At 32.7% G+C, this 27,210-nt stretch overlaps 1 protein-coding gene across 2 annotated transcripts; it reads right to left on the bottom strand.

Annotated features, from left to right (window-relative positions):
- Positions 1-7,755: 7,755 nt before the first annotated feature.
- On the bottom strand, positions 7,756-21,775 carry pug (pug C-1-tetrahydrofolate synthase, cytoplasmic). Of its 2 annotated transcripts, XM_065365376.1 has the most exons (20): positions 21,660-21,775; positions 21,308-21,544; positions 21,043-21,111; positions 20,762-20,960; positions 20,532-20,668; positions 20,368-20,460; positions 20,154-20,295; positions 19,942-20,053; positions 19,622-19,847; positions 14,816-14,989; positions 14,577-14,713; positions 14,169-14,501; positions 13,850-14,067; positions 13,531-13,741; positions 13,305-13,453; positions 13,098-13,201; positions 8,572-8,730; positions 8,350-8,476; positions 8,098-8,250; positions 7,756-8,006 (listed from the first exon to the last, which is right to left on the bottom strand). In XM_065365376.1, the coding sequence occupies exons 3-20, from the start codon at positions 21,096-21,098 to the stop codon at positions 7,917-7,919; spliced, it is 2,820 nt and encodes a 939-aa protein (XP_065221448.1). In that variant the 5' UTR covers positions 21,099-21,111; positions 21,308-21,544; positions 21,660-21,775; the 3' UTR covers positions 7,756-7,916. The 2 variants fall into 2 exon arrangements, with proteins under 2 accessions (XP_065221448.1, XP_065221440.1); XM_065365368.1 differs by lacking the exons at positions 21,308-21,544; positions 21,660-21,775 and having other exon boundaries at positions 21,043-21,254.
- Between the last annotated feature and the right edge of the window lie 5,435 nt (positions 21,776-27,210).

Raw genomic sequence — 27,210 nt, 5'->3', positions numbered from 1 at the left:
GTAAAAAGTCAAGTAGAGAAAAATGTACAAAATACATATAAGGTAAGTATTTTACAATACATCAAGCAAATTAACTTGAAAGCACATATAAACTAGACAGTGTGCGTAGCCTATTTAAGCACCACACAATTTTGAAAAAAAGCACAACGCAAATTTCGTAAATAGATCGCGATTTTGAAAAAAAATCACAACACGATTTTAAAAAAAAAAGACATCGCGATTTTCAAAAAAAAAGCACAACGCAATTATGATTTTGAAAGCACAATGAAATTTCATAAAAAAAAGAAAAACGCAGTTTGGAAAAAAAGCACAACGCGATCTTTCAAAAAAAGCACACACTACGCAATTTTGAAAAAGAAGCACAACTCAATTTTGAAAGTAAAACAACGGGATTTTGAAAAAAACAACGCAATTTTGGAAAAAGCACAACAAAATTCTGAAAAAACCGCGCAACTCGATTTTGAAAAAGAAGCACAACGCGATTTTGTGATAAAAGCACAACGCGATATCGAAATGAAAGCACAACGGAATTTAAAAAAAAAGCAGAACGCGATATTGAAATAAAAGCACAACACAATTTTAAAAAAAAAAGTTCAACGCGATTTTGAGAAAATAAGCACACACAACGCACACACAACGCAATTTCGAAAAAAAAGCTCTACATAATTTCGAAAATAGTACGCAATTTTGAAAAACGGTACAACGCGGTTTAGAAAAAAATGACCAACACAATTTTTGAAAAAACGCGATTTAGATTTCCAAAGCAAAACGCGATTTTAATTTTGAAAGCACAACAAAATTTCAACAAAAAAAGCCCAACATCGATGAAAAGCACAACACGATTTCGAAAAAAATCACAACGCGATTTCCCAAAAACACACAACGCGATTTTGAAAAAGAAAGCACTACCCAACTATGGAAAAAATCAAGGTTAAAAAAAACGCTTTCAAGTAAAAGCACATCGCGATTTCCGAAAAAAAGCACAACGCGATTTCGGAAAAAAAGCAGAACGCAATTATGAAAAAAAACAACACAATTTCGGAAAAAATGCACAACACAATTTCAAAAAAAAACAACACAATTTCAAAACTAGACAGCTAAGCAAAGTGTGCGTAGCTAGCTGCCTTTTCTACAGCTATAACCGTTATTACATCTAGGTAGTGCATAAGTGAATCAACCATGTCACAGTAATGAGAATTTTTGAAACTCTCACTGCTTCAAAATAATAATTGTTTTTCAGTGTTTTCATATTTTCCAAATTACAATAGGTATTTCAGAATAATTTATAAGCTTGTATTGCTTCTAAATTAAGAAATTTCTAGTTGTTTTTCATAGTTTGCATTGTTTTAAAATTTACAAAATTTCAAATCAATTTCCCGAATTCCCCATCGCTACAATTTCATAAAGTTTTCAATAAATTTTCAGAATTTTGCATTGCTGCAGAGTTAGGAAATTTGCAATCAATTTTTAGAATTCACATTGCCTCTAAATAGTCAAATTTTGAATAATTTTTCAGAATTCTTATTGTCTTTAAATTAAAAAATTGCAAATTCAATTTTCAAGTTCATATTGTCCACAAATTGTAAAACGTTTACTCAATTTTTGGAATTTACATTGCCTCCAATTTTTCAGAATTCTCATCTTGTTCATAAATTAATATTACAATACTTATTTCATATAATTTTCAAGTTCACATTATCTGCAACTTACAGAACTTTTAATCAATTTTTGGAATTCTCAGCGTCTCTAAATACAAATTTTCATATTATTTTTTTTAGAATTTCCGTTGTCTTCAAATTTATAAATTTTCAAACCAACTTTCAGAACTTGCTTTTTATTCTAAATTAAGAATTAAATCTTATAAAATATGTTAAGAATTTGAATTGCCTCTAAATTACACGAAAAAAATATGGGTAATTTTTACAAAAAAATTTAACTAAATACTGGTATTTAGCACAATTAAGTACCAGATCCCATTCAATAATTTTTACTGTAATCGTATAGTAAAAATTATCATTTTAATAAATTTTGCTATAGGTACCAATAGTAAAAATCATTTTGTTTTAATAATTTTTACTAAATCATGATAATAAAAATTTCATGTTTCAATTGTACAAAAATTAGTTTAATTACTCATTTTGAAGTAATTTTTAAATTATAAGTAAAAAGTTGAAAATTATTCATGTCAAGGTAATTCTTACTATACTTATGGCTATAGGTAGACAAAAAATAAATGAAATGAATTTTTAGTTAGCAAATGATATCATAATTCATAACTCAATTTCAGCATTATTTAGCAAATGATATAATTCATAACTCAATTTCAGCATTATTTTTGCCCCATTATCATGTACTACATAGGTAGTAACTCCGAAGCATTTACCTATCCAATTTTCCTACGAAAAATCTGTCACCTACCTACTTACCTCACGGGGATTCGAACCTGGGTCCCTAAATTTCCTATTCCTACCTACATGCCCTATCCACTCAGCCACAAATTCAGTACGAGGGTTAGGGCATTAAAATAATATATTTGTTTGGTAAACGCCCCACCAAACCACTCCCACTTGGAATTTACAGCTAACAGACCGGGGGTGTAACAGGGTACAATGAAACACAGCTGGTGATGGAATAGACTGGGGGTATAGCAGGGTACAATGAGCAGCAGGTGTTCTACAAGTCCCCTTTTCCCTTTTTTAGGATTTAATGCATTAAAATAATGAACTAAAATTGCAATTACTCAGCAATTACCCATCCGAATTGAATGAAAATAAATCTATACCCTCCGCCTTAATGATTCTCAAATGGTGTCCAATAGGTACAAAAAACGGTTGGATAGCTTAAGAGAACATTCATTGCAATTGAAATTTCAATTTATCAAAGCGAAACCAATAGTGTGCTACGCACATTAAAAAAACAACGCGATTTTGAAAAAAAAGCAGAACGACGCAATTTCAACAAAAAAGCACAACGCGATTATGAAAAAAAAACGCGATTTTAGAAAGAAAAGCACAACGCGATTTTGAAAAAAAAAGCACTACGTGATTTTGGAAAGAAAAGTGCAATGCGATTATGAAAAAAAACAACAAGATTTTGAAAAAAAAGCACAACGCAATTTCGCAAAAAAACAACGCGATTTTGAAAAAAAGCACAACGCGATTTTGAAAAAAAGCACAACGCGATTTTGAAAAAAAGCACAATGTGATATCCAAAAAAAGCACAACACGATATCAAAAAAAGCACAACGCGATTTCGAAAGAAAAGCACAACGCGATTTCAGAAAAAAAAGCACAACGTGATTTTGAAAAAAAAGCACTACGCAATTTCAAAAAAAAAGCACAACGCGATTGCAAAAAAAGCACAAAGTGATTTCAAAAAAAAGCACCACACAATTTTGGAAAAAAAAGCACAACGCGATATAAAAAAAAACACATCAGGAATTTAAAAAAGAAGCACTACTCGATTTCGGAAAATAAACACGAGATTACAAAAAAAAAGCACCACGCATTTTCGGGAAAAAAGCACAGAGCGATTTCAAAAAAAAACCACACAGCGATTTTGATAAAGAAGCACAACGCGATTATGAAAAAAAAACAACGTGATAAAAAAAATGCAATTTTGAAGAAAAGCACACAAGATTTTGAAAATGAAGCACAACTTTGAAAAAAGCACAACGCGATTTTGAAAAAAGCACAACGCGATATTGAAAGCACAGCACAATACTGAAAGCTCGAATGTATAACGGGATGCGGATAGAACTTCTCTGGAGCACAGCCAAAGCGCAAATGACTGTTGAGATTTGATTACAAAGGGTAGCCACCTGCTTTTGTTGTATAGAATTTTGAAAAAAAAACCAACGCGATTTCAAAAAAAAAGCACAACACAATTTTGAAAAAAAGCATGAGATTTCAAAAAAAAGCATGAGATTTCAAAAAAAAGCACGTGATTTCAAAAAAAAGCACCACGCAATTTTGGAAAAATAAGCACAACGCAATTTCAAAAAAAAAACACAACATGATTATGAAAAAAAACAACCTGATTTTAAAAAACGCGATTTTGAAAAATAGCACAACGCGATTTCGGAAAAAAATGCACAACGCTATTACGAAAAAAAGCAGAACGCGATTTCAAAAAATAAGTACCATGCAATTTTGAAAAAAAAGCACAACACAATTTCAAAAAAAAGCACACTGCGATTTCGAAAAAAAAGCACAATAAGGTTATGAAAAAAACAATGTGATTGAAAAAACGCGATTTTGAAAAAAAGCACAATGTGATTTCGGAAAAAAAACCCAACACAATTTTGAAAAAAAAGCACAACATGATTATGAAAAAAAAGCACAACGCGATTTCAGAAAAAAAAGCACGTTGAGATTTCAAAAAAGCACGAGATTTTTAAAAAAAGCACTACATACGCAATTTCGGAAAAAAAGCACACCGCGATTTCGAAAAAAAAAGCGCAACACGATTATAAAAAAAAACAACGTAATTTAAAAAAACGTGATTTTGAAAAAAAGCACAACTTTGAAAGAAGCACAACGTGATTAAAAAAGCACTACGCGAATACGAAAGCTTGAAAGCACTATGCAACATCGAATGCAAAGCATAATACCAAAAGCTGGAAAGTATAACGCGACACAGATAGAACTTCTCTGGAGCACAGCCAAAGCGCAAATGACTGGTGGGATTTGATTACTAAGGGTAGCCACCTGCTTTCATTGTCTAGGTACTGAATGTGAGTAAATGAAACACCTGCACGCACAAGGGAAAGATAACACTGTAGATAAGAATATTTTAGGACACCTGCAGTGTTACATTTTAAAAGGGATGTCGGCTTCCCTTTGATAAAGATAACACCGCAAGGGTTCGGCTACACTTTTGATAAAATCTTTTCCTTTGTTCAATTTTGAAAAATAAATTCGAAAATTGAACAATAGAAAAGATTATAGAACCCCTGTGGTGTTACATAAATTTCAAAATTTAACTAACATCGGCTTCCCTTTTGATATGGCCCTTTTCCCCTTTTTATTCTTTTTTTGGTACAAATTTTCGTAATTAATTGCAATTACTCAAGAAGCTAATTGAGTAATTGCAATTATAATTACGGCGTTCCATGCCTCACATTAAACCACATCTACCTACAAAAATTTTTAAAAAATCGGCCCATCCATCTAAGAGAACATTCGTTCCAAAGAATTTTTCCACTTTCAGACCGAAACTAATAGTGTGCTATGCACACTAATATTATTACATACTCTTAATCAAATAAAATTGAAAGAATGAGATCATATTCATAAAATTACTCAAGTAAATAGTACTACATACCTGAGTATTATTGTAATTGTAATTGGCTGAAGCGAATACCAAATACTACCAGGATTACTGGTACACGCAGTATCAATTAGTCATTACAAACACACTCTTCAGCATCATAGTTGACGATTGTACACATGGAAATCCGGTGGTGGTGTCAAAAACCAAATTGACTACATCCTAGTACAGAAGAGGTGGAAGTCAGTGATAACACAGTCCAAGACTTATCCTGGAGCAGATGTTGCATCCGATCACCAAATGCTGGTAGCTTCCTTCAAATTGCATCTTTGCAGTGGGAAGAAACCAACAAAGAAAAATCACATATACCTTATTGACCAAGAAAGGAAAACAAATATTGATTACACGAATGAAGAGGACCCAAATACCTTATGGGAAAATATGAAGGCAGAAATCCAAAGGAAACGCAATTTGGTGATCAAGAATAGGAAGGAAGAACGGAAAAAACGTCAACCATGGATGTCAGAGGAAACATTGAAGCTCATAGAAGAACGCAGAAAAGTTGAACTGGAAGGAAATGATAATGGATACAATGCCTTGAATAGATGCGTACAGAGAAGTTGCAGGAATGATGAAGAAGCTTACCTGAACAGGAACAGATGTTGTGAGGAAATTCAAGAACATGCTGACCACAATGAATCATGCGTACTATTTAAGAAGATAAAATAGATCAGAGATTTTAAACCACAATCACGTGAAATCACAGCTGAGGACGGAACAGTCGCATGGGACTCTAAAAAGATTGTACCAAGCTATATCGGAGTGAACCATAGAACCCAAATAACAATAAAGTACCAGGAATTGAGATAGATAGTGTAGAAGAGCCAAAAATCTTACTTGACAAAGTGAGAGATGCCATCAAGGCGTTGATAAAACGTAAAGCACCTGGATGTGATGGTATTGAGGCTGAGATACTACAATCCATGGGTAAGAAAGCAGAGAAGGTGATCTGGAAGATATGCAACAACATATGGCACAAAAGAGAATGGCCAGAAACGATGTAATACCATAGTGAAGAACACTGGCCAGTATACCTAAACTGAACCTTTAATGTTTGTATTCGATCAACAGATCAAAATGAAGGAATCTGTTTAGAACGCTCGTAAGAATTAACGAATCATTGTCATCGAAGAAAGGGGAAATCCCGACTGCAGATAGGGATTTGCATCCCAACTGCAGATAGGGATTTGCCTCTATTATAGCATGATCCCATTTAATCAACAGGGTTTTCAACAAATCTTCAAGATGAGTGATCGTTTCAATTATTAAATCAATCAAAACTATGTTAATTGCAGATAATAACAAAATAATACGATTTCTTCTTATCAGGTTGTAATAATTTTAAATAAACACCATTTCATCTCTTTTTTCTCCTCCCATATTTCTTGATTAAACAGAATCACTACTTTTTTAAAAGGTTTCATAACATTATGAATAATTATGATCATTGATTTACTGTATGATGAAATTCTAATTTTTGTCGACATATAAATTACAAGTTTCTGTCGATAAAATGACACGATGCAAGAATTCCCCCTCCCCCCCTAAAAACACGCCTTCAAAGTTCAATCCAACACTAATTCATTGTATGTAGGTACATACTATTTGAAAATATTATAATTCAACAAAAATAACTGATTACAAAAATATGATCAAAATTTCAAAAACTTGTTTTCTAATAATGTCGTAAAAAATGCAGAGAATTCATAATTGTTTTGGTTTTTCTCCTGAATGAATGGACAGCTTTCTGATATTGCTTCCACGTCAACACTCGTGGACATTCAAATCTTAACCTTGAGGTGGGTTGGAAATCCTGACTTTAGAGAAGAAAAGTGCGCCACTTCACACTACACAAGCACCAAAATTACATCTGGAATCAGTGATCAGGATCAGGACCCTTGGCAATCGCTTAGGACCTTAGGGGTATAGGTTGAACCAACAACATGTTTTATGCATAGATGAATAAAGTCTTAATCTCAGATGTAAGTTGTACCTAATTATGTTTTGAAGTCAAAATATTTCAAGAGCAATTTTTGATTTTTGGCGAATTTCTGAAAATCAAAATTAATTTTATCAAATAGACCTAGAAAGTTGAAATTTGGGAAATACCCTACTATCAACACACCGAATCGATTGGAAACGATTTCAAGCCGTTTTGAGCAGTGCTGGAGCCTCCAGCGGATTGAAACTTTTACCAAATGAAGTTGGTGAGCTGAAATTCACTGTGCACCCTAACTTCAACATAATGATCGGAATTGAGATAGTTTCCAGTCATTTTGGAGCCTCCAGCAACTTCTTGGAAATTCCAGTTTTTCAAAAAACACCATTTTTCCAAAATCGACGCGTTCCAGTTGAAAAAATATAATATATTCAACTGTTTTTTTATTCTCAGATGATTGAATTTTTCATTAAAAAAATCAGTGGTTCATTTTCGATGATTTAATTTAAAAAAATTAATACTAAAATAAAAACGACCGGTATCTACAAAAATACTGGAATAAATATAAAAAAATATGGCGTAAAATTGAACATTTAAAAATAATGAAAGAGCCAGTTCCGCATTGATTGAGGGGAAAAAATGAGTATTAAAATAATCCTTCGACGAGTCCAGTTTCGGTATTCAAATCGATATCATAAATACACGGCCTGATCGATAATCCGGGCATCTTGCTTATCTAAAATCGAAACCCCACCCCGAAAAAAATGATTAAAAATCTGAGTATTCAAGGCAGGATGAGAACTCGTATTTAAAAAAATATAATTTACCGTTCCGGCGATTACGACGATAAATCCGGCTCCTGCAGATAAGTAGGCATCTTTGATGGGCAACGTGTAACCGGTTGGTACTCCTTTCAGGGCAGGATTTCCAGTCAGTGAAAGGGCTGTTTTGGCCATACATACGGGGAGGTTTTTGTAACCCTGAGATCGAAGAGGAGGGGAACAGAGAGTAGAATTGTTAAAATCTCGTATTTTTTTTCGTTTCGTTTAAAATAATACGTTTGAAAAAATACCGCTTACTTTATCTTCGTATCTTTTCAATTTATCAAGAACTGGTTGAGGGATATCGACTCCTACTGATCCGTACATTTCAACAGCGACTTGTTTAATTTTATCGGCTAGTGAGTTTTCGGCGTCGTACAGGAAACTGCGTCAAATTACACAGATAATTATTATATTCGAATAAAATATTCGTAAGAAATGCGAGTAGCAATATTAATATTTATGATAAAAACAACGTACTGGAAATTATTTTTGGATTCGCTGGCTTTGACGACAGCATCGGCCAAGTCTAGAGCACCCTCTCCACCAAGTAACCAGTGTGAAGAAACGACCACATCTGAGGCACCACTTTGAGCGCATTCTTCTTTAATCACATTCCATTCGGCTTCGGTATCAGTCCTGAAGTAATAAATAAGGTACAAATTTAGAAAAGTATCCACAATAGAAATAAATCAAGAAGAGTGACCAAAAAAGAAATTCGAAGAGAGATGCGCGACGTTAAAATTCCGTGAGGAATTAAAATATATTTTGAGCGTTTTTGAAGAATTTTGAGCATCGAAATGCGATCTGGATTTTTGGGATTTTCGAAAAAAAAGTGTCTTTTGACAAATAAAAATGTGGGAAATTTCGACAAAAATCAAAAATTTCCAACAATCGTGATTTTTTTTTGATTTTTAAGAAAGATCATCCCCCCAGAAAAATTGGTTGAAATTTTCAAAAAATACAAATAAAATTTCAAAATTCATTCTAAGCAGCTCTTGAGAATTTTTGAGCTCTACTCCAAAATCAGATCCTTATTTTCGAAAATTCCAAGACTCGTTAACAGATTTTAGGACTCAAAATTCTTAGAAAATGCTCAAAATACATTTCAAGTCAAAAAACTTAATTATTCGAGAAATTTCAACCAATTTTGATTAGTCACATGAAACTTATACAAAAATTTAAAAAATCGTGGATAGATTTTGGAACTCAGTCGCAAAATTTCAAAAATCATTACTCAATTTTGAGGCTCAAAATTCTTTAAAAATGCTCAAAATACATTTGAATCAAAATATTTGAATTTATCGCGAAATTTTAACTCACTTCGATAACTTGCATGACACTTTTTCGAAAATCTTAAAAATCATGACCACATCTTGAGGCTCAAAATTATTCAAAACTGCTCAAAACAATTTTTATGGGAATTTTTGATTTTCTGACGAAATTTTAACATATTTTGATAGGTCACATGATGCCTTTTTTCAAAAATCCTTAAACTCATTTCCGGATTTTGAGGCTCAAAATTCTTCAAAAATGGTCAAAATTGATTTTATCTGAAATATTAAAATTTTTCGAGAAATTTCAACCAACTTTGAAGAGTCGCATGAAACTTTTACAAAAATTTCAAAAATCATGACCAAATTTTGGTGCTCAAAATTTTTCAAAAATGCTCAAAATACATTTTAATCTAAATATTTGAATTTATCGCAAAATTTTAATCCACTTTAATAAGTAGCTTGACACTTTTTCGGAAATCTCAAAAATCATGACCATATTTTAAGACTTAAAATTGTTCAAAACTGCTCAACAATTTGTTCATGGGAATTTTTGATTTTCTGACGAAATTTTAACCTATTTTGATAGGTCACATGATGCCCTTACTTTAAAAATCCTAAAACTCGTCACCAGATTTTGGGGCTCAAAATTCTTTGAAAATAATCAAAATAAATTTTAGTTGAAATATTTCAATTTTTCGACAAATTTCAACCAATTTTGAAGAGTCACATAAAACTTTTACAAACATTTTAAAAAATCATCACCCAATTTCGGTGCTCAAAATTCTTCAAAAATGCTCAAAATACATTTTAATCAAAATATTTGAATTATTTGCAAAATTTTAACCCATTTTGATAAGTCGCATGACACGTTCTCAAAAATCTCAAAAATATTATGACCATATTTTGAGGCTCAAAATTGTTCAAAACTGCTCAAAAAAATGTATGGGAATTTTTGATTTTCTGATGAAATTTCAACCTGTTTTGATGGGTCACATGTTGCTTTTTTTTCAAAAATCATAAAACTCGTTACCAGATTTTGAGGCTCAAAATTCTTCAAAAACAGTCAAAATAAATTTTAGTTGAAATATTTCAATTTTTCGAGGGATTTCAACTAATTTTGAAGAGTTGCGTGAAACTTTTACACAAAATTCAAAAATTATGACCCGATTTTGAGACTTATTCAAAACTTACAAAAAAATCACGACTCAATTTCGGTGTTCAAAATTCTTTAAAAATGCTCAAAACACATTTTATTCAAAATATTTCAGTTATTCGCAAAATTTTAACCCATTTTTATAGGTTGCGTGACACATTTTTCGAATATTTCAAAAATCAAGAAGACCACATTTTGAGGCTCAAAATTATTTTAAAATATTTTTATTGCAGTATTTTCAATTCTCATAAAATTTTTTTGAGTTGAAAAATGCGGTCAGGTCTTTTGGGATTTTCAAAAAAATTGACACTTGAGAAATCAAACCGTTAAAAATTTTGACAGGAAATCAAAAATTTCCTTCAATCGTGATTTTTTTGATTTTTGAAAATATTCCTAATCTTGTAAAATTGGTTGAAAGTTTTACAGAATATTAAAAAAATGTCAAAATTCATTCTGAGCAATTTTGAAGAATTTTCGAGATCTACAATCAGGAAATGATTTTTTGGAGTTTTGAAAAAAATGTCATTTGACCCATTAAAATGAGGAAGGTATAATTTTCTCAAAAAATGAAAAACAAATTCAAAATTCATTTTGAGCGGTTTTTAATTATTATGAGCTTCAAAATCGTATAAATTTTTCCAAAAATTTCAAAAGAAAATAATTTTTTATACTTGGAGCATAAAATTATTCAAAACTACTGAAAAAAATCGAGAAGAATTCTTTTTTTTCTGCCTAAATTTCGACTCCTTTCAATGGGTCAAATAATACCTTTTTCAAACATCCCAAAAATCATGACCAGTAGATTTCGGGGCTCAAAAATTCTTCAAAAATGCTCAAAACAGAAATTCGTCTAGATATTTGTGAATCTTGCGAAATTTTAACTCATTTTGATAGGTCGGAAGGTCACCTTTCAGTTTTGAACGTTTTTGAAAAATTTCATGGTCAAAACTCAGATTATAATTTTTATGATTTTTTAAAAAAGGTGTCATTTAACTAGGTAATCAAAATAAATTGAAATTTTCACAGAGAATCAAAAACAAATTTCAAAATTTATTTTGAGCGGTTTTGAAGAATTTTTGAGCTCAAAAATTGGGTCATGAATTTCGGGAATTTGAAAAAAATATTATGCCAGCAATCATCCTTGGAAAAACCTCTCCCACTTAAACAGACTTGAAGAAATCATTATAACCAGACTGAGAATTGGCCACACAAAAATCACACATAATCACCTATTTGAAAAGGCCCCAAAACCCACATGTCAATTCTGCCTCTCAGAACTTATATCTGTCCAACACTTACTATTTCAATGTCCCTCCTTACATCAGCACAGACTGTCCCTACAAATAGATGAAAGATCCCTATTCATACCAGACGACCCTTCAGAAATTAAAAAATTCTTAGACCTAATTAAAAAACTTGACCTTACCAACTCGATTTAAATCTCATACGACGGGTGTAATAATCAAGTAATTACAAACACCCAAAAAAAAAAAAAAAAAAAAATCAAAATGGGTTAAAATTTAAGCAGAAAAAATCAAAAATTTCTATCAAAACTTTTTTTTTATTAATAAATTGTTTTAATCTCACGTTCAATTTATCGAAAAATTTCATCACATTTTGATAGATCGCGTGACACTTTTTCAAAAAATCTCAAAAATAATAACCAGATTTTGGGGCTCGAAAATTCGTCAAAAAAATGATCAAAATACATTTTAGTCGAAACACTTCAATTTTCCGAGAAATTTCAACCAATTTTGAAGAGTCGCATGAAACTTTTACAAAAATTTCAAAAATCGTGACCAAACTCAAACCCTTTTAAAAAATCACGACCCAATTTTGGTGCTCAAAATTCTTCAAAAAATAATCAAAATACATTTTCGATGAAATGTTGAAAAATAAAAGGCACTTTTTCAAAAATCCCAACAATCATGAACTAATTTTGATGCTCTAAATTCTTCAAAACTGGTCCAAAAAAATATGTATTCGCAAATTTTTGATTTTTTTCAAAAAATTCAACCAATTTTTACGAGTCAAATGACATTTTTTTCAAAAATTCCAAAAACCATAGCCAGATTTTCAGGGCTTAAATTTTTTGAAAAAATCATGACCCAATTTCGGAGCTCTAAATTCTTCAAAACTGGTCAAAAAACAATTGATGATAATTTTTTATTTCTTGTCAAAATTTTAACTTATTTTAAAGAATCAAATCACGACAAATCACGTATTTTTCAAAAAAAACATAACCTCAGACTTCATGGCTGAAAATTTTTTAAAAATGCTCAAAATGTATTTTTTTGAGTTTTTTTTAATCCAATTTCGAGTTCAAAACTTTTCAAAAATGCTTAAAAAAATTTTAATAAGAATTTTAATTTGTCACCGAAATTTAAATCCATTTTTATGGTAAGTATAAATAACACCTTTTTCAAAAATCCCAAAAATCATGACCCAAATTCGAGGCTCAAAAGCGTTCAAAAATGCTCAAAAATTAAAATTCACTTTCGAATAATTCTACAACGACCAAAAATTCCAAACAGAAATAATTCAAGAGGAGTGACTAAAAAAAGAATCCAACTTACGACATCGAATTAATAGCCACGACCACAGGTACACCGTGCTTTTGAGCATTCGAAATATGTTTCTTTAAATTTTCACATCCTTTACGAACTAATTCCAAATTTTCCTGATGAAAAAAAAAACAAAACATCAAAACAGAGATTACAAAACACGTTACAATCAATTTGCATTATTTTTTTGCACGGGTAAATGAACAGAATAAGACGTACTTCGCTATATTCCGATTTCAGAGGCTCTCCAGAGACGACAGGGGGTCCACCTCCGTGCATTTTGAGTGCTCTGACGGTTGCCACGAGTACAACAGCATCGGGCAGTAAACCGGAGTATCTGCATTTAATATTGAAGAATTTTTCCATACCTGACAAAAAAAAGAGAATGAGTTTTGAAATAAAAAAAAATCAGTAGGTATTCGAGGGGAATTTACGTTGTACGTACCGATATCGGATCCGAAACCAGCTTCAGTTACTACAAATCCACTTTTACCGACGAGTTTTAATCCGATTAGATCAGCGATTATGGAAGAGCATCCGTGGGCAATGTTGGCAAAAGGTCCAGCGTGTACCATGACCGGTGTGCCTTCCAGAGTCTGCATCAGAGTTGGTTCGATGGTGTCACGAAGTAATACAGCCAGTGCTCCGGTCGCTCCCTAGATTCAAATTAAAAAAATAAACAAATTATTCTTCGTGAACGTTTTCTTAAATTTTGAAAAATTACAATCTATTTCAAGAGATCACTCGATTAAATGAAAACTAACCAAATCGTCTGCAGTGATATCATTTCCTTCGGTATCTTGGGCGACGATAATTTTCATCAATCTTTCCTTCAAATCGGTCAGATTCGTCGACAGGGCTAAAATAGCCATAATTTCGCTAGCCACCGAGATATCGAAACACGCCTCTCTGGTGAAATTCTTCTCAGTGGGTGATTTTCCGATGGTTATCTCGCGAAGGAATCTATCATTGGTGTCGACAACTGCGAACAAATTTTTAAAAAAATAATATTATAATTCAACGTAGTAAAATATGATCACAAGGGGACGGGGGGAGGGGGTGAAGAAGGACCTAAATCCATACCTCGATTCCACGAGATCGTTTTACGATCGATATTCAGTCTAACAAATCGTTTGATTTCGTCTTCGGTCAACGAATCAGGATCGGTTTTATCAATACCCAGTTTCTTCAGCCTTCTTAATTGAATAGCGGAGAATTTTCGGACACCTTTTATTTTCGGTACCAGCCTGCTGTAGAGGCCATCATCGGTTTGGGTACTTTCGTGGAAACATCTGGCGTCAATTTGAGCAGCTAGTAAATTATTGGCGGCAGAAACGGCGTGAATGTCTCCGGTCAAGTGCAGGTTGAATTCTTCCATCGGTATAACTTGCGAATATCCTCCTCCTGCGGCTCCACCTGCCATAAATAATTTCTTCGTTAATAAATACGATTACTGGACCATTTCTCGAGTCACAAATCGAGAAAATTTACCTTTGATACCGAACGTGGGCCCTTGAGAAGGCTGTCTAACGCAAGCTACAGCGTTCCTAAATTTATGAGCGGCTAATGCTTGAACTAGACCAATAGTCGTCGTACTTTTACCTTCTCCCAAAGGTGTCGGAGTTATGCTACAAGAATACAAAATTATACATATCTTGTTTATCGATACGCATATTATGCGAAAAAATACTCGCAGATAAATATATTCACGTCCTTCATCTTGAACTTACCCAGCAACCACGACGTATTTGCCATTAACCTGGTTAGATAAACGCTTCAGCACAGATAGGCTGACTTTAGCTTTCTTCGTGCCGTATAATGAGATCTCTGACGGTGATAAACCAATTTCCGAAGCCAAATTACCGATATCTTTTGGAATTTGAGATCGTGCTACTTCGATATCACTGTAAAAAAAAAAAAAAAAAAAAAACATGAAATATTAGAAAAAATGTTAAAAATGAACGAACATTTAACTAAAAATTTTCCAAGAAATTTGTCTTTGAAAACCAGGAATTTTCACTCTAATACAGTCTCTCTGCGAATAATTTAATGATTAAATTGTAATTCAGCCTTCAGGATGTATTTAGAAGAAAAAAAAAAATAACCTGAGATTTCATTTTTTCAAGGCTCCATTTTCCAAAGGCTTACTTCCCTTTTCAAAAAAAATTGCTACCTCTCATCATAACTAAACTTCAGTAACGAAAAAGGAGAAAGCAAGAAAAAATCTCTAAAAAAAAACAGAACACAAAATTTTTTTTTTTTTTTTGGGTGATGAAAAAAGCAAGACTGACAATTTCAGTAAAAAGGGAAGAAAGGGATTTTTGAAAATTTCTGGTAAAGAAGCTTGACTTTTGGCCAATTTTTGAAACTTCTTTTGCAAAAAATTGACAATTTTTAGCATTTTTCTAAAAATGAGAATTTTAAAATTTTTTTTGAAAAACAAGAATTTTAGTAAATTTTTGGTTAAGAGCAAGACTTTGACGATATTTTATCCAAAGGTAGGCCTTTTCAGTACATAATTCTAGGCAAAAAAAGTTATACTTTTTAAAAATTAACGTATGACAAAAAAACGTAATTTTTGGAAACATTTTTGAAAAAAATGAAAACTTTTTGGAATTTTTTTTTGCAAAAAATGGACAATTTATAGCGTTTTTGCTAAAACGAGAATTTGTTATGACTTTTTGGAAATTTTTGGCAAAGATAGCTTTGAAAATTTCAGCCAAAAGCAGACATTTTCAGCAAATTCTTGGCAATTTATGAGATGACAAAAAAGTGTGACTTTTGGAAACCTTTTGGATTTTTTTTTGCAAGAAATCAAAATTTTTAGAAATTTTCTAAAAATTGAGAATTTTTGAAATTTTTGAAAAACGAGATTTTTTGATCATTTTTGACAAAGAGCAAGACTTAAATTTTCAGCCAAAAGCTGACTTTTTCAGCAATTCTATGCAAAAAAGCTACACTTTTTGACAATTTATGACAAAAAAGCGTAACTTTTGGATAATTTTTGAAAAAAATTGAACTTTTTGGAATTTTTTTTGGGAAGAAATCGACAATTTTTAGCATTTCTGCTAAAACGCCAGAATTTTTGTGACTTTTTTATAAACCAGTTTTTTTGATCAAGTATTTTTGGTGAGAGGCAAGACTTTGACAATTTTAGACAAAAGCTGACCTTTTCAGGAATTCTTGCCTAAGAAATTATAATTTTTGGCAATTTATAGCAAGTAAAGGAGATTTCTGGGTAATTTTTGAAAAAGTAAACATTTTTTGCAAAAAAACGACAAATTTTTGTCAATTTTTGAAAAATTGAACATTTTTATCAAAAAAAAAAAAGACTGACAATTTCAGCAAAAAGTAGGATTTTTTCAAACCAAAGTATTTTGACAAACAAAAACATATTTTTTGGAAATTTCTGGGAAACAAGTAAAACTGTAGGAATTTTGTTAAACAGCGAAAATTTTTGTCAAAAAATATCAATTTTTGGAAATTGTTAATAAAAAATTTTTGTAAGACTTTTTAGCAATTTTTGACAAAAAAACGAGGCTTTCGGGTAAATTTTGGAAAAACGTAAGACTGAAAATTTGGCCAAAAAGCGAGAATTTTTGTCACAAAACTGAACTGTTACAATTTTGGCAAAAAAAAATTATTTTTAGAAATAATCATTTGCAAAAAAATTCTTTTTGCATTTTTTTGGTGATTTTTTTAACGTTGACAAAACAGAGTTTTTTAGATAATTTTTGCAAAAAAGTGTGATGTTTTGGCGAATTTTGCTAAAAAACGAGATATTTGGCCAGTTTTTGGGAAAAAGCAAAATTTTGTCAATTTTAACACAAAAGCTGAACTTTTTTTTTAGCAATTATTTATTGTCAAAAAATTACATTTTTTTGCAATCTTTCAAAAAAGCGAATTTTTTTGTAAATTTGTGAAAACTAGAATTTTTGATAATTTTCGGCAAAGAGCAAGACTCTGAAAATTTTAATCAAAAGCTGACCTTTTCAGGCAAAAAAGTTATACTTTTTGGAAATTTATGACAAAAGAACGAGACTTCTGGGTAATTTATGGAAAAAAGTGAGAATCTTTTGCAATTTTGCTACTCGTAAAAAACGAGAATTTCTGTTTAAAAAAAACTTTTGACAACTTTAGAAAAAAAGAGAGCTTTTTTGGCAATTATCAGCAAAAAATGTATTTTTTTTGAAATAATTTTTATCGAAAAACGAATACTTTTTTGCAACTTTCTGGTAAAAAAAAAACAGACAAGACTTCAAATTTTGCTAAAAAGCAAGAATTTTTGTTTAATTTTTGGCCAAAAACAAGACTGACGATGCTTTTTCGACATTTTTTCGAAAAAAACAGAGATTTTTTGGCAATTTTTGAACATGAGCGAGACTTTTGAATAATTTTTTTTTTTTAAAAAGTAACTTTGGAATTTCTTGCAAAAAAAACAACAAATTTTTGTCAATTTTTGAACAAGCGAAAATTTGTGTCGAAAAACAAGACTGACAATTTTCAGCCAAAAGCAAGATTTTTTGGAACTTTAATTCCTATTTTGACAATCAGAAAGATATTTTTTGGAAATTTCCTGCAAAAAACCGAGGTTTTATACGAGGTAATTTTTGGGGAAAAAAAAGAGGCTATAAATTTTGTTAAACAGAGAGAATTTTAGTCAAAAAATAGAAATTTTTGAAAATTTTCGGTAAAAAATGTTTGAAAGATTTTTTTAGCGATTTTTGGCAAAAAAGTTATACATACTTACTTTTTGGAAATTTATGATAAAAAGCGAAACTTTTAAACAAATTTTGAAAAAAATGAAACTTTTTGGAATTTTTTTTGTAAGAAATAGACAATTTTTAGCATTTTGGGTAAAAAGAGAAAATTTTTGTAAATTTTTGAAAAAAAAAGAATTTTCGATCATTTTGGGCAAAGCGCAAGACTTTTACAATTACAGCTAAAAAACAGGCCTTTTCAGCTATTCTTGGCAATAACAAAAAAAAATGTAACCTCTGAGTTTATGCAGTTCTTGAAAAAAATTCAACTTTTTTGGAATTTTTATTTTTGCAAAAAATCGGGCAATTTTTAGCATTTTAGCTAAAAAGCGAAATTTTTTGTAAATTTGTGAAAAACCAGAATTTTGGTAACTCTTGGCAAAGTAATCAAAAGCTGACCTTTTCAATAACTCGGCAAAAAAGTTATAATTTTTGGAAATTTATGACGAAAGAGCGAGACTTCTGGGTAATTTATGGGGAAAAAGTGAGAATCTTTTGCAATTTTGCTACTCGTAGAATTTCTGTTTTAAAAAAAAAACGTTGATAATTAGAGAATTTTAGTCAAAAAATAGAAATTTTTGGTAAAAAATGTTTGAAAGATTTTTTAGCAATTTTTGGCAAAAAAGCAAGGCTCATGGACAGGCTTTTGAGTATGATTTTCGGGGGAGGGGGGGAGGGAAATGGGATTTTTTAACAATTTTGTTAAAAGGGCGAGATTTTTTGTCAATTTTCAGCGACAAAAAAGAGCCTAATTTCTTTTGGCATTAGCTAAAAGCAAAAGTATCTTTTTATTAAAAAATAAATTGTATCTTTCAAATTTCAGTCCAAAAATCAAGATTTTTTGACAATTTCTGAAAATGAGCGAGATTGTTGAATAATTTTTGGAAAAAAGTATGACTTTTAGGATTTTTTTTGCAAAAAAAAAAACAACAAATTTCTGTCAATTTTTGAAAAATCGAGAATTTTATCAAAAAGCAAATCTGGATTTTTTGGAACTTTTAACAAAAAAAAAGATTTCAGGTAATTTTGAAAAAAAACATACTCTAAAAATTTTGCTAAAAAGCGAGAGTTTTTGTCACCAGACAGAGCTTTTACAATTTTAGCAAAAATCAAAATTTTCGAAAATTATTAACAAAAAAAATGTTTTTGCAACTTTCGAGAGATTTTTTTGCCTATTTTTGAAAAAACATAGATTTTTAGGAAATTTATCGGAAAAAAGTGTGACATTAAAGCAAATTTTATTAAAAAAAGAGTTTTTGGGAAAAAGCAAAATTTTGTCTATCTTAACAAAAAGCTGAACTTTTTTTTTTTAGCAATTATTGTCAAAAAATTATACTCCTTTGCAATTTTTTCGATAAAGCGATACTTTTTTTTCCATGTTTTGTCTAAAAAAGCGAAACTTTTTGGAATTTTTTACAAAAAAAAAAAACAAGATTTCGGGGAAGTTTTCGAAAAAAATCAACGCTGGAATTTTTTGAGAAAATGTGATAATTTTTGGCAAAGAACAAAACTTGAAAATTTCGACAAAAGGCGAATTTTTTTGCTATTTTTGACAGAAAGCGAGACTTTGATCACTTACTAATTTTGTCAGCATTTTTCTTTTCTTCAAAAGATTTAATTATTTGAAACTTTTAATTTAAAAAAAAGGAACTTTAGTGTCCAAAAATTACTTTTAGTAGCTTGGTTACTTGAAAAGTAATCAAATAAGAGCCTGATTAAACCATAAATTCGCTTTTAACCATTTGATTTATTACTACATCGAAGCATTTTTTTTACCTCGGCACCGGACGAATATACTTCAAGGGTAACGCAGTCAAATTCCATTTATTCTGCGCCCACTGGTTCGCAGCTCTTTGCGCCGACAGAACGGTATTTTTCATCAGCATAGCCACCGTCATCGGACCAACTCCGCCCGGAACTGGTGTAATGTAACTGGCCACTTTGATAGCCTCTTCGTAGTTCACATCTCCTAACAGTCGTTGACCACTTTTCTTCGATTCGTCTACATACAAAAATTCATTCAACAAAGGGACGTTAATATTCCATAAAGACAATATTATTCCATGTCTTAAAATTCTAGAACATTGAAAATTTACCTTCGGTAGCGTTGATACCGCAATCGATCACAACAGCTCCTCGTTTGATCCATCCGCCTCTAACATAGTACGGTTGACCGATAGCTACTACAAGGATATCAGCTTCGCTGACCTGATCAAAAATAAATAAATCACACAAATCAGTTTGAAAATTACCCCAGAACGTTTCCAGCATTAATTGATCTTACATATTAACTGAGGAGTAAACTAACCAGATTATGAACATTTTCAGATTTCGAGTGACATACGGTGATGGTTGCTCCTTGCCATTTGAGTAATTCTGATACCGGAGTACCGACGATCTTACTACGACCCAAGATAACCGCTCGTTTACCCATTATATTAATACCAGTCCTGAAAAACGAGTAAAAAATTCAGTAAAATGTTCGCAAATTTTAGTAAAAAGCTAAAGGAGCACGAACGAACCTTCGAATCAATTCTAAAACACCATTCGGCGTACAAGGAATGAAACCGGATAAATCTCCAACAGCTAGTTTGCCTTGATTAAGGGTATGTAATCTAAAACACCAGAAAATTACTCATAATGCAATAGCAGTTCGGTTATTACTCCAAGTTGAGTATGAATTTACCCATCGACATCTTTGTTCGGTGAAACAGCATCGGTAATCAAGTGCGAGTCGACTGGATTATCGCAATCTAGAGGCATTTGAACTAAAATACCGTGAATCGAAGCATCGTTATTCAGATCCTTGATCAAGTTCAGTATCTGTACGTAAAAAAACACAATATTACAATCAAACAGAACGTAATCAACGTAAAACGTACGATCAATCAGTAAACTAAAACCCAAGATTAGTACTTCGTGCTGATGAGTATTCTGAGGCAAATTGAACTTCGTAGCGTTGATTCCGATATCTTCGGCTGCCTTTAGCTTCATCCGAACGTAGACATTCGAATCCTGCCTTTCTCCAACTTGAATCACAGCTAAACCGGGCCTGAATCCGTTAAAATTATTCTGCATTTCGGTAACTTGTTTAGCCAACGAGTCACGTATCTCTCTGTAAGTATAAAACAGACACAAACGACGATTAAATCGAACTAAAAATCTACGGTAACGTTAGTATATCTGGATGGATTTACTTTGCGATAGCAGTTCCGGAAAGGATTTTAGCGTTGACAGCTTGAGCTTCGGCCATGATGGAGTATCGCCTGCCAAAAAACAACGTACAACGAATTAGAACCATGACTAGGACGACTTTCGAAAGCTTAGATACGATACTGAATTTACGATCAACCATCTCGCCACCAACAGATGGGCGTTCGGATGAGCAGGATCGATTACGATGAAATGATTATCTCAGCGGCCAGATTCGGCTTTTCAATCGGATAAATTAATTATACTCACGTGATTGTAATCTTGGGATATCTTCGATGATTGAAAATATAATTTAAGATGGCAGGAAATTAGACGAAAGTAATTTGCATTACTGATTTACTATTACTGCACTACACCGGCACGAGGAGTTAATCGAAAAATACTTTTCAGATCGACGGTTTCAACGGTTACTTATCGTTGGGACGTTATCTTCGAGAACTTTACTAGTGTAATTGATGATGTATTATCTAATCTCTCTGTGATGAACTGAAAAATAAAAATGTACGAAAATATACATTATTAGAATCGTACGTAGGTTAGGTATATCTACGTGTAAAGCGAGCAAACTATTAAGATAATGATAAGGTAAATTATGTAATACCTGTTGATCTAATACCACACATGAAGCATTTATACAGAAATACGTACAATAATCATATCACAACTAGTGATGAACCTTCACTGACAATTAACTTGATGAACTTTACCCCATTGCTACAATTACCGAACCCCACTCTTATTCTCAATTACTCAATTAGACCCATATAAAAGACCTACAGTGTGCTTTTCATTCAAATACTAGGTGTATTTTATATTGTCCATTTTCCATTTTCCATTTGGGTACCAAGACCAAGATTCCTCTATCTGTAGAACATCTAATCGACGTATTAAGATTTAATGGCGTCTCTAGTTCTTCTAGAGTATCGTACGATCGTCATACCATATACCATTTTACATTACACGAAATATTTTATTATCTTATTCGTAATTTAAACTAATTTAACTGGATTAAAAATGAACATACCTCGATGAGTAATCTCTTTCAATTTAACATTAACAGACCCATATAATTAAAAAAAAATGCAAACCGCGTGCTCGTGATAACTAGTTTACCAACATAGGAGTTCCCGCTAAAAAAATCTTTGTTTTCGAGGTGATAATATGGCGTTCCTAATATGGCTATGGTGATAAGGAAATTGTTTACGGATTCTACGCACGTTGCGCTGTATGACGTTGAAAAGAAATTATCGAAATGTTGCAAGGGGTCAGGAATAAATGCAATTTTCGTTCGTACGTCAGTTATTTTGAAATTGAAATATGAAATATTCGACTTGGAAGTTGGAAGCTGAAATATAGGTACCTACCAGGATTCTCAAGATGCAAATTAATGAATAATGAACGACTGAAATTGAATTGAATAGGTGAAGCTGAAGGCCTTGATATTTGATTAAGTCAATTGAGACTCGAAGGGACAGATTTGAGATTACAGATTATAGATTCCAGAAGATGGAGAAATGGGAGGGGGAGAATTTCGGAGAAAATTTCATTCTTTGAAAGTTTGAAAACTGAAACCCCCTTCTCTCGTCTCATCTCATCTTTTCAACGAACAGACTCTCAATTCAATCAAAATGAGGAAAAGAATAATATTCAAATAATATTCAAATAATTTATTGCTGTAAGAGACCGCAAGCGGCATTTACAAGTCATGTTACAATATTATTACATGGTATTGCCTATTGAGCTACTCTACAACATTAAAAATACAATAAAATGAAACGGATAGAAACAAAACAATAAGATAAAGTAATGGATACATATACTTAACTAATTAAATAGGGTTAGAGTTTAGGAACTCATCTACATCATAAAATGACCTTTTTAGTAGCCATTTATGAAGAGCTTTTTTAAATAGCTTTGTATTATGAATATCTCTGATTTGTGGAGGGAGACTATTAAAGATTTTGACTGCCATAGTATCTATTCCTTCCCTGTTCACTTTAGTACTCATTTGATCAGCAAAGATTGAGTTTACCCCTCTAGTATTATAACCCTTGAAGGGCATAAAGTCAGAGGGCTCAGAGGACCCCCCCCTCCCATTTTGATTTAAAACTCGAAAAAGATTTTAAAATGAAGTGGCGAAGCGGCACATTCATTATTACTAATCTGAATGTGCTGAGTTCGAATACGAGTTTGGCGTATTTTTTTGATCCAACGGAACCCCCCCCCCCTCCATTTTGGTTTAAAACTCGGAAAAATTTTAAAAATGAAGTGACATATCGATTATTACTAATTTGAATGTTCTGAGTTTGAATATTGAGGTATTTTTTTAATCCAACTGATGAACACACCCCCCCCTCAATTTTGTTTTAAAACTAGGAAAAAATTTAAAAATGAAGTGGCTCATCGATTGTAACTAATCTGAATAGGCTGAGTTCGAATACTGATGTATTTTTTTGATCCAACAGACCCCCCCCCAATTTTGGTGTAAAACTAGGAAAAAATGTAAAAATGAAGTGACATATCGATTATTACTAATTTGAATGTTCTGAGTTCGAATATTGAGGTATTTTTTTGATCCAACAGATGAACCCCCCCCCTCCTCCATTATGGTTTAAAATTAGGAAAAAATTTAAAAATGAAGTGACATATCGATTATTACTAATTTGGATGCGCTGAGTTCGAATATTGGGGTATTTTTTCGATCCAACGGACCCGTCCTCCTCCCCTCTCACAATTTTTGGATCATTTTGAAAAAAAATTTTAAAAGTGCGAAGTGGCACATCGATTGTTACTAACCTGAATGTGCAGGGTTCGAATATTGATGTATTTTTTTGATCCAACAGACCCTCCCCCCCACATTTTGGTACAAAACTCGGGAAAATGTTAAAAATGAAGTGATACATCGATTATTACTAATTTGGATGTGCTGTGTTCGAATATTGCGGTCCTCCCCTCCCCCTATTTTTTTGACTAACTCGAAAAAAATGTTTGAAGTGCGAAGTGGCACATTCATTATTACTAATCTGAATGTGCTGAGTTCGAATATCGATGTATTTTTTTGATTTAACGGAGCCCCCCCCCCCATTTTGGTTTAAAACTAGGAAAAAACTTGAAAATGAAGTGACATATCGATTATTATTAATTTGGATGTGCTGAATTCGAATATTGAGGTATTTTTTGATCCCATGGACCCCTCCTCCCCTCCCACCAATTTTTTAACTAACTTGAAAAAAATGTTTGAAGTGCGAAGTGGCACATCGATTGTTACTAACCTGAATGCGCTCAGTTCGAGTATTGATGTATTTTTTTAATTTAACGGACCCCCCTCCCTTCCTCCCTCCCTCCCTCCCATTTTTTGGACCAACTCAAAAAAAAATTTTAAGAAGTGAAGTGGCACATCAATTTGTTACTAATCTGAATAGGCTGAGTTCGAATATTGATGTATTTTTTTGATCCAACGGAACCCCTCTCCCTCCCCTTCAATTTCTGGACCAGCTCAAAAAAATTGTTGAAGTGCAAAATGGTGCATCGAATGTTACTGATCTGAATGTGCTGAGTTCGAATATTAGTGTATTTTTTCGATCCAATTTTCCAACTTCTCTGAATCCTCCCCGCTTCCATTCACCTGATTGAACGTGATTAAAATTTCAATAAATCGAATATTGAAATTTGAAAACGATAAGTATGCAACGTGCAATTTGCCAGGTCATCAAAGAACGCTGAGTTCAGATATTGGTATTTTTTTTTCATTTTTGTCACCGACACCCCCCCCCCCTCCCAACATTCGGCCTAAAATGACTGAAATAGGTACCGAAAAACTGAAAATGACGTGTGGCGTGTCGCTTATTATGTTTTCGAGGGCGCTGAATTCGAACATCGAGGTATTTTGACGATTCAACCCCTTCTGAATCCGCAATCGTGTCCTTAACTAAAATCAAAGTCTTAATTATACTTGCCAAAAAATTGAAAAATTGAAAATGACATGTGACACGTCGTATGTTGGTTTTTTGAAGGCACAGAGTTCGAATATCGGGGTGATTTTTGGATTCAAACTCCCTGAATCCTTATTTGTACCCTTAGCTCAAGGTCAAAAAATCAAAAAATTGAAAATGGCATGTAACATATCGATTGTTGGTGTTTCGAGAGTGCAGAGTTCGAATATTGAGGTATTTTGACGATTCAATCCCTTCTGAACCCGCAATGTTGCCCTTAACCGAAAGTCCAAAACTAAAGTCGAAAAACCAAAAAATTGAAAATGGCGTTTGATATGTTGTATGTTAGTTTTTCGAGGGCGCAGAGTTCGAATATTGGGGTAATTTCTGGATTCAAACCCTCAAATCCTCATTTGTACCCTGAACTAAGGTCAAAAACCAAAAAATTGAAAATGTCATGTGACATATCGTTTGTTGGTGTTTCGAGGATGCTGAGTTCGAATATTGAGGTATTTTGATGATTCAACCCCACCTGAACCCGCAATGGTGCCCATTAACCAAAACCAAAGTGGAAATATAGGTACCAAAGAATTGAAAATGACATGTGACATGTTGTATGTTGGTTTCTTGAAGGCGCGAAGTTCGAATATTGGGGTAATTTTTGGATTCAAAGTTTCAACCCCTCTGAATGTTCATTTCATATTTTGTGCCCTTATAAACCAAAGTCAAAATCCCCAAAAATTGAAAAGGGCATGTGACACATCGTTTGTTGGAGTTTTGAGGGTGTCGAGTTTGAATATCGCGGTATTTTTTCGATTCAACCCCTCGCAGTAATCATTGGTGCCCTAATCAAGGTCAAAGCACCGAAAAATTGAAAATGGCATGTGACATATTGTTTGTTAGGGTTTTGAGGATGCTGAGTTCGAATATTGAGGTATTTTTTCAATTCAACCTCTCTAAGTCTGAAATGATCAAACCCTCATCGATGCCCCAACCAAGATCAAAAAACCGAAAAAATGAAAATAACGTGTGACGTGTCATTGGTTGGAGTTTTGTGGATGCTGAGTTCGAATATTCGGGTAATTTTTGGATTCAACCCCTCTGAATCCTCATTTCTGTCCTTGACCAAGTTCAAAATATCAAAGACTTGAAAATTGCATGTAACATATCGTTTGGGGTTTCGAGGGCGCCGAGTTTGAATATTAGGGTAATTTTTCGATTCGGCTCCTCTGAATACTCATCAGTGCCCCAACCAAGGTCGAAATATCAAAAAATTGAAAATTATATGTGGCATGTCGTTTGTTAGGTTTTCGAGGGCGCGCACAGTGACTCGGATTGCGAAAAAAGGCGCGCATGGCATTTTACAGCAAAACTATGAGCATATCAAAAGTTGAAAGTAGTGATTCCGTAGTAATTTTCAACGAGGAATTCAAATCCGATGTCCTTTTTTTCGCCAGACCCCTTGGGGGGGTGGTACCAAAATCAAATTTTGTAAAAATGAAAAAAAAATCGAGTGACATGTCAAAATGTTGGTTTTTTGGGTCGAGAAACACGAATCTGAGGTCCTTTTTTACCTCGGACCCTTTGGGGGCCCTTGGGGAGGTGCTGCCGAAATCAAATTTTCTAAAATGAAGAAAATCGAGTGATATGTCAAAATATAGGTTTTTTGGGTCGCGAAACACAAATCTGAGGTCTTTTTTCCCCTCAGACCCCTTGGGGGCTCTTAGGGAGGTGCCACCAAAATAAAATTTTGTAAAAAAAAAAAAAAAATCGAGTGACATGTCAAAATGTTGGTTTTTTGGGTCGAGAAACACGAATCTGAGGTCCTTTTTTACCTCGGACCCTTTGGGGGCCCTTGGGGAGGTGCTATCGAAACCAAATTTTGTAAAACTGAAAAAAATCGAGTGATAGGTCAAAATGTAGGTTTTTTGGGTCGAGAAACACGAATCTGAAGTCCTTTTTTTCATTCAGCCCCTAGAGAAGGTGTTACCGAAATCAAATTTTGAAAAAATCACAAAAATTTGAGTAAATTATCAAAATTTAGATTTTTTTGGTTGAGGGTTTTTATTAGTCAGTTTTTCAATCATTCGACCCGATATCTTCGTTTATTTTGTATCATTACTAGAAGATCCGCGCTTAGTCGCACCGTAAGGAACACACACCCAAATTCTACACTTTTTAACACACATTTTCCCGCGATCGCGATTTTGAAGGGAGTTG

This window comes from Planococcus citri, chromosome 1, assembly GCF_950023065.1.
Source record: "Planococcus citri chromosome 1, ihPlaCitr1.1, whole genome shotgun sequence".
NCBI classification, from domain to species: Eukaryota; Metazoa; Arthropoda; class Insecta; order Hemiptera; family Pseudococcidae; genus Planococcus; species Planococcus citri.
This window is presented reverse-complemented; position numbering and strand designations above follow the sequence as displayed.

Excerpts from the sequence above, each read along its gene's own strand:
- pug (XM_065365368.1), bottom strand. The coding sequence starts at position 21,200 with ATGGTTGATCGTAAATTCAGTATCGTATCTAAGCTTTCGAAAGTCGTC. Across the intron at positions 14,714-14,815 it reads AAATACGTCGTGGTTGCTGG|CATAACTCCGACACCTTTGG; the intron begins GTAAGTTCAAGA and ends GTATTCTTGTAG. Across the intron at positions 13,202-13,304 it reads TGAAATCGGAATATAGCGAA|GAAAATTTGGAATTAGTTCG; the intron begins GTACGTCTTATT and ends TTTTTTCATCAG.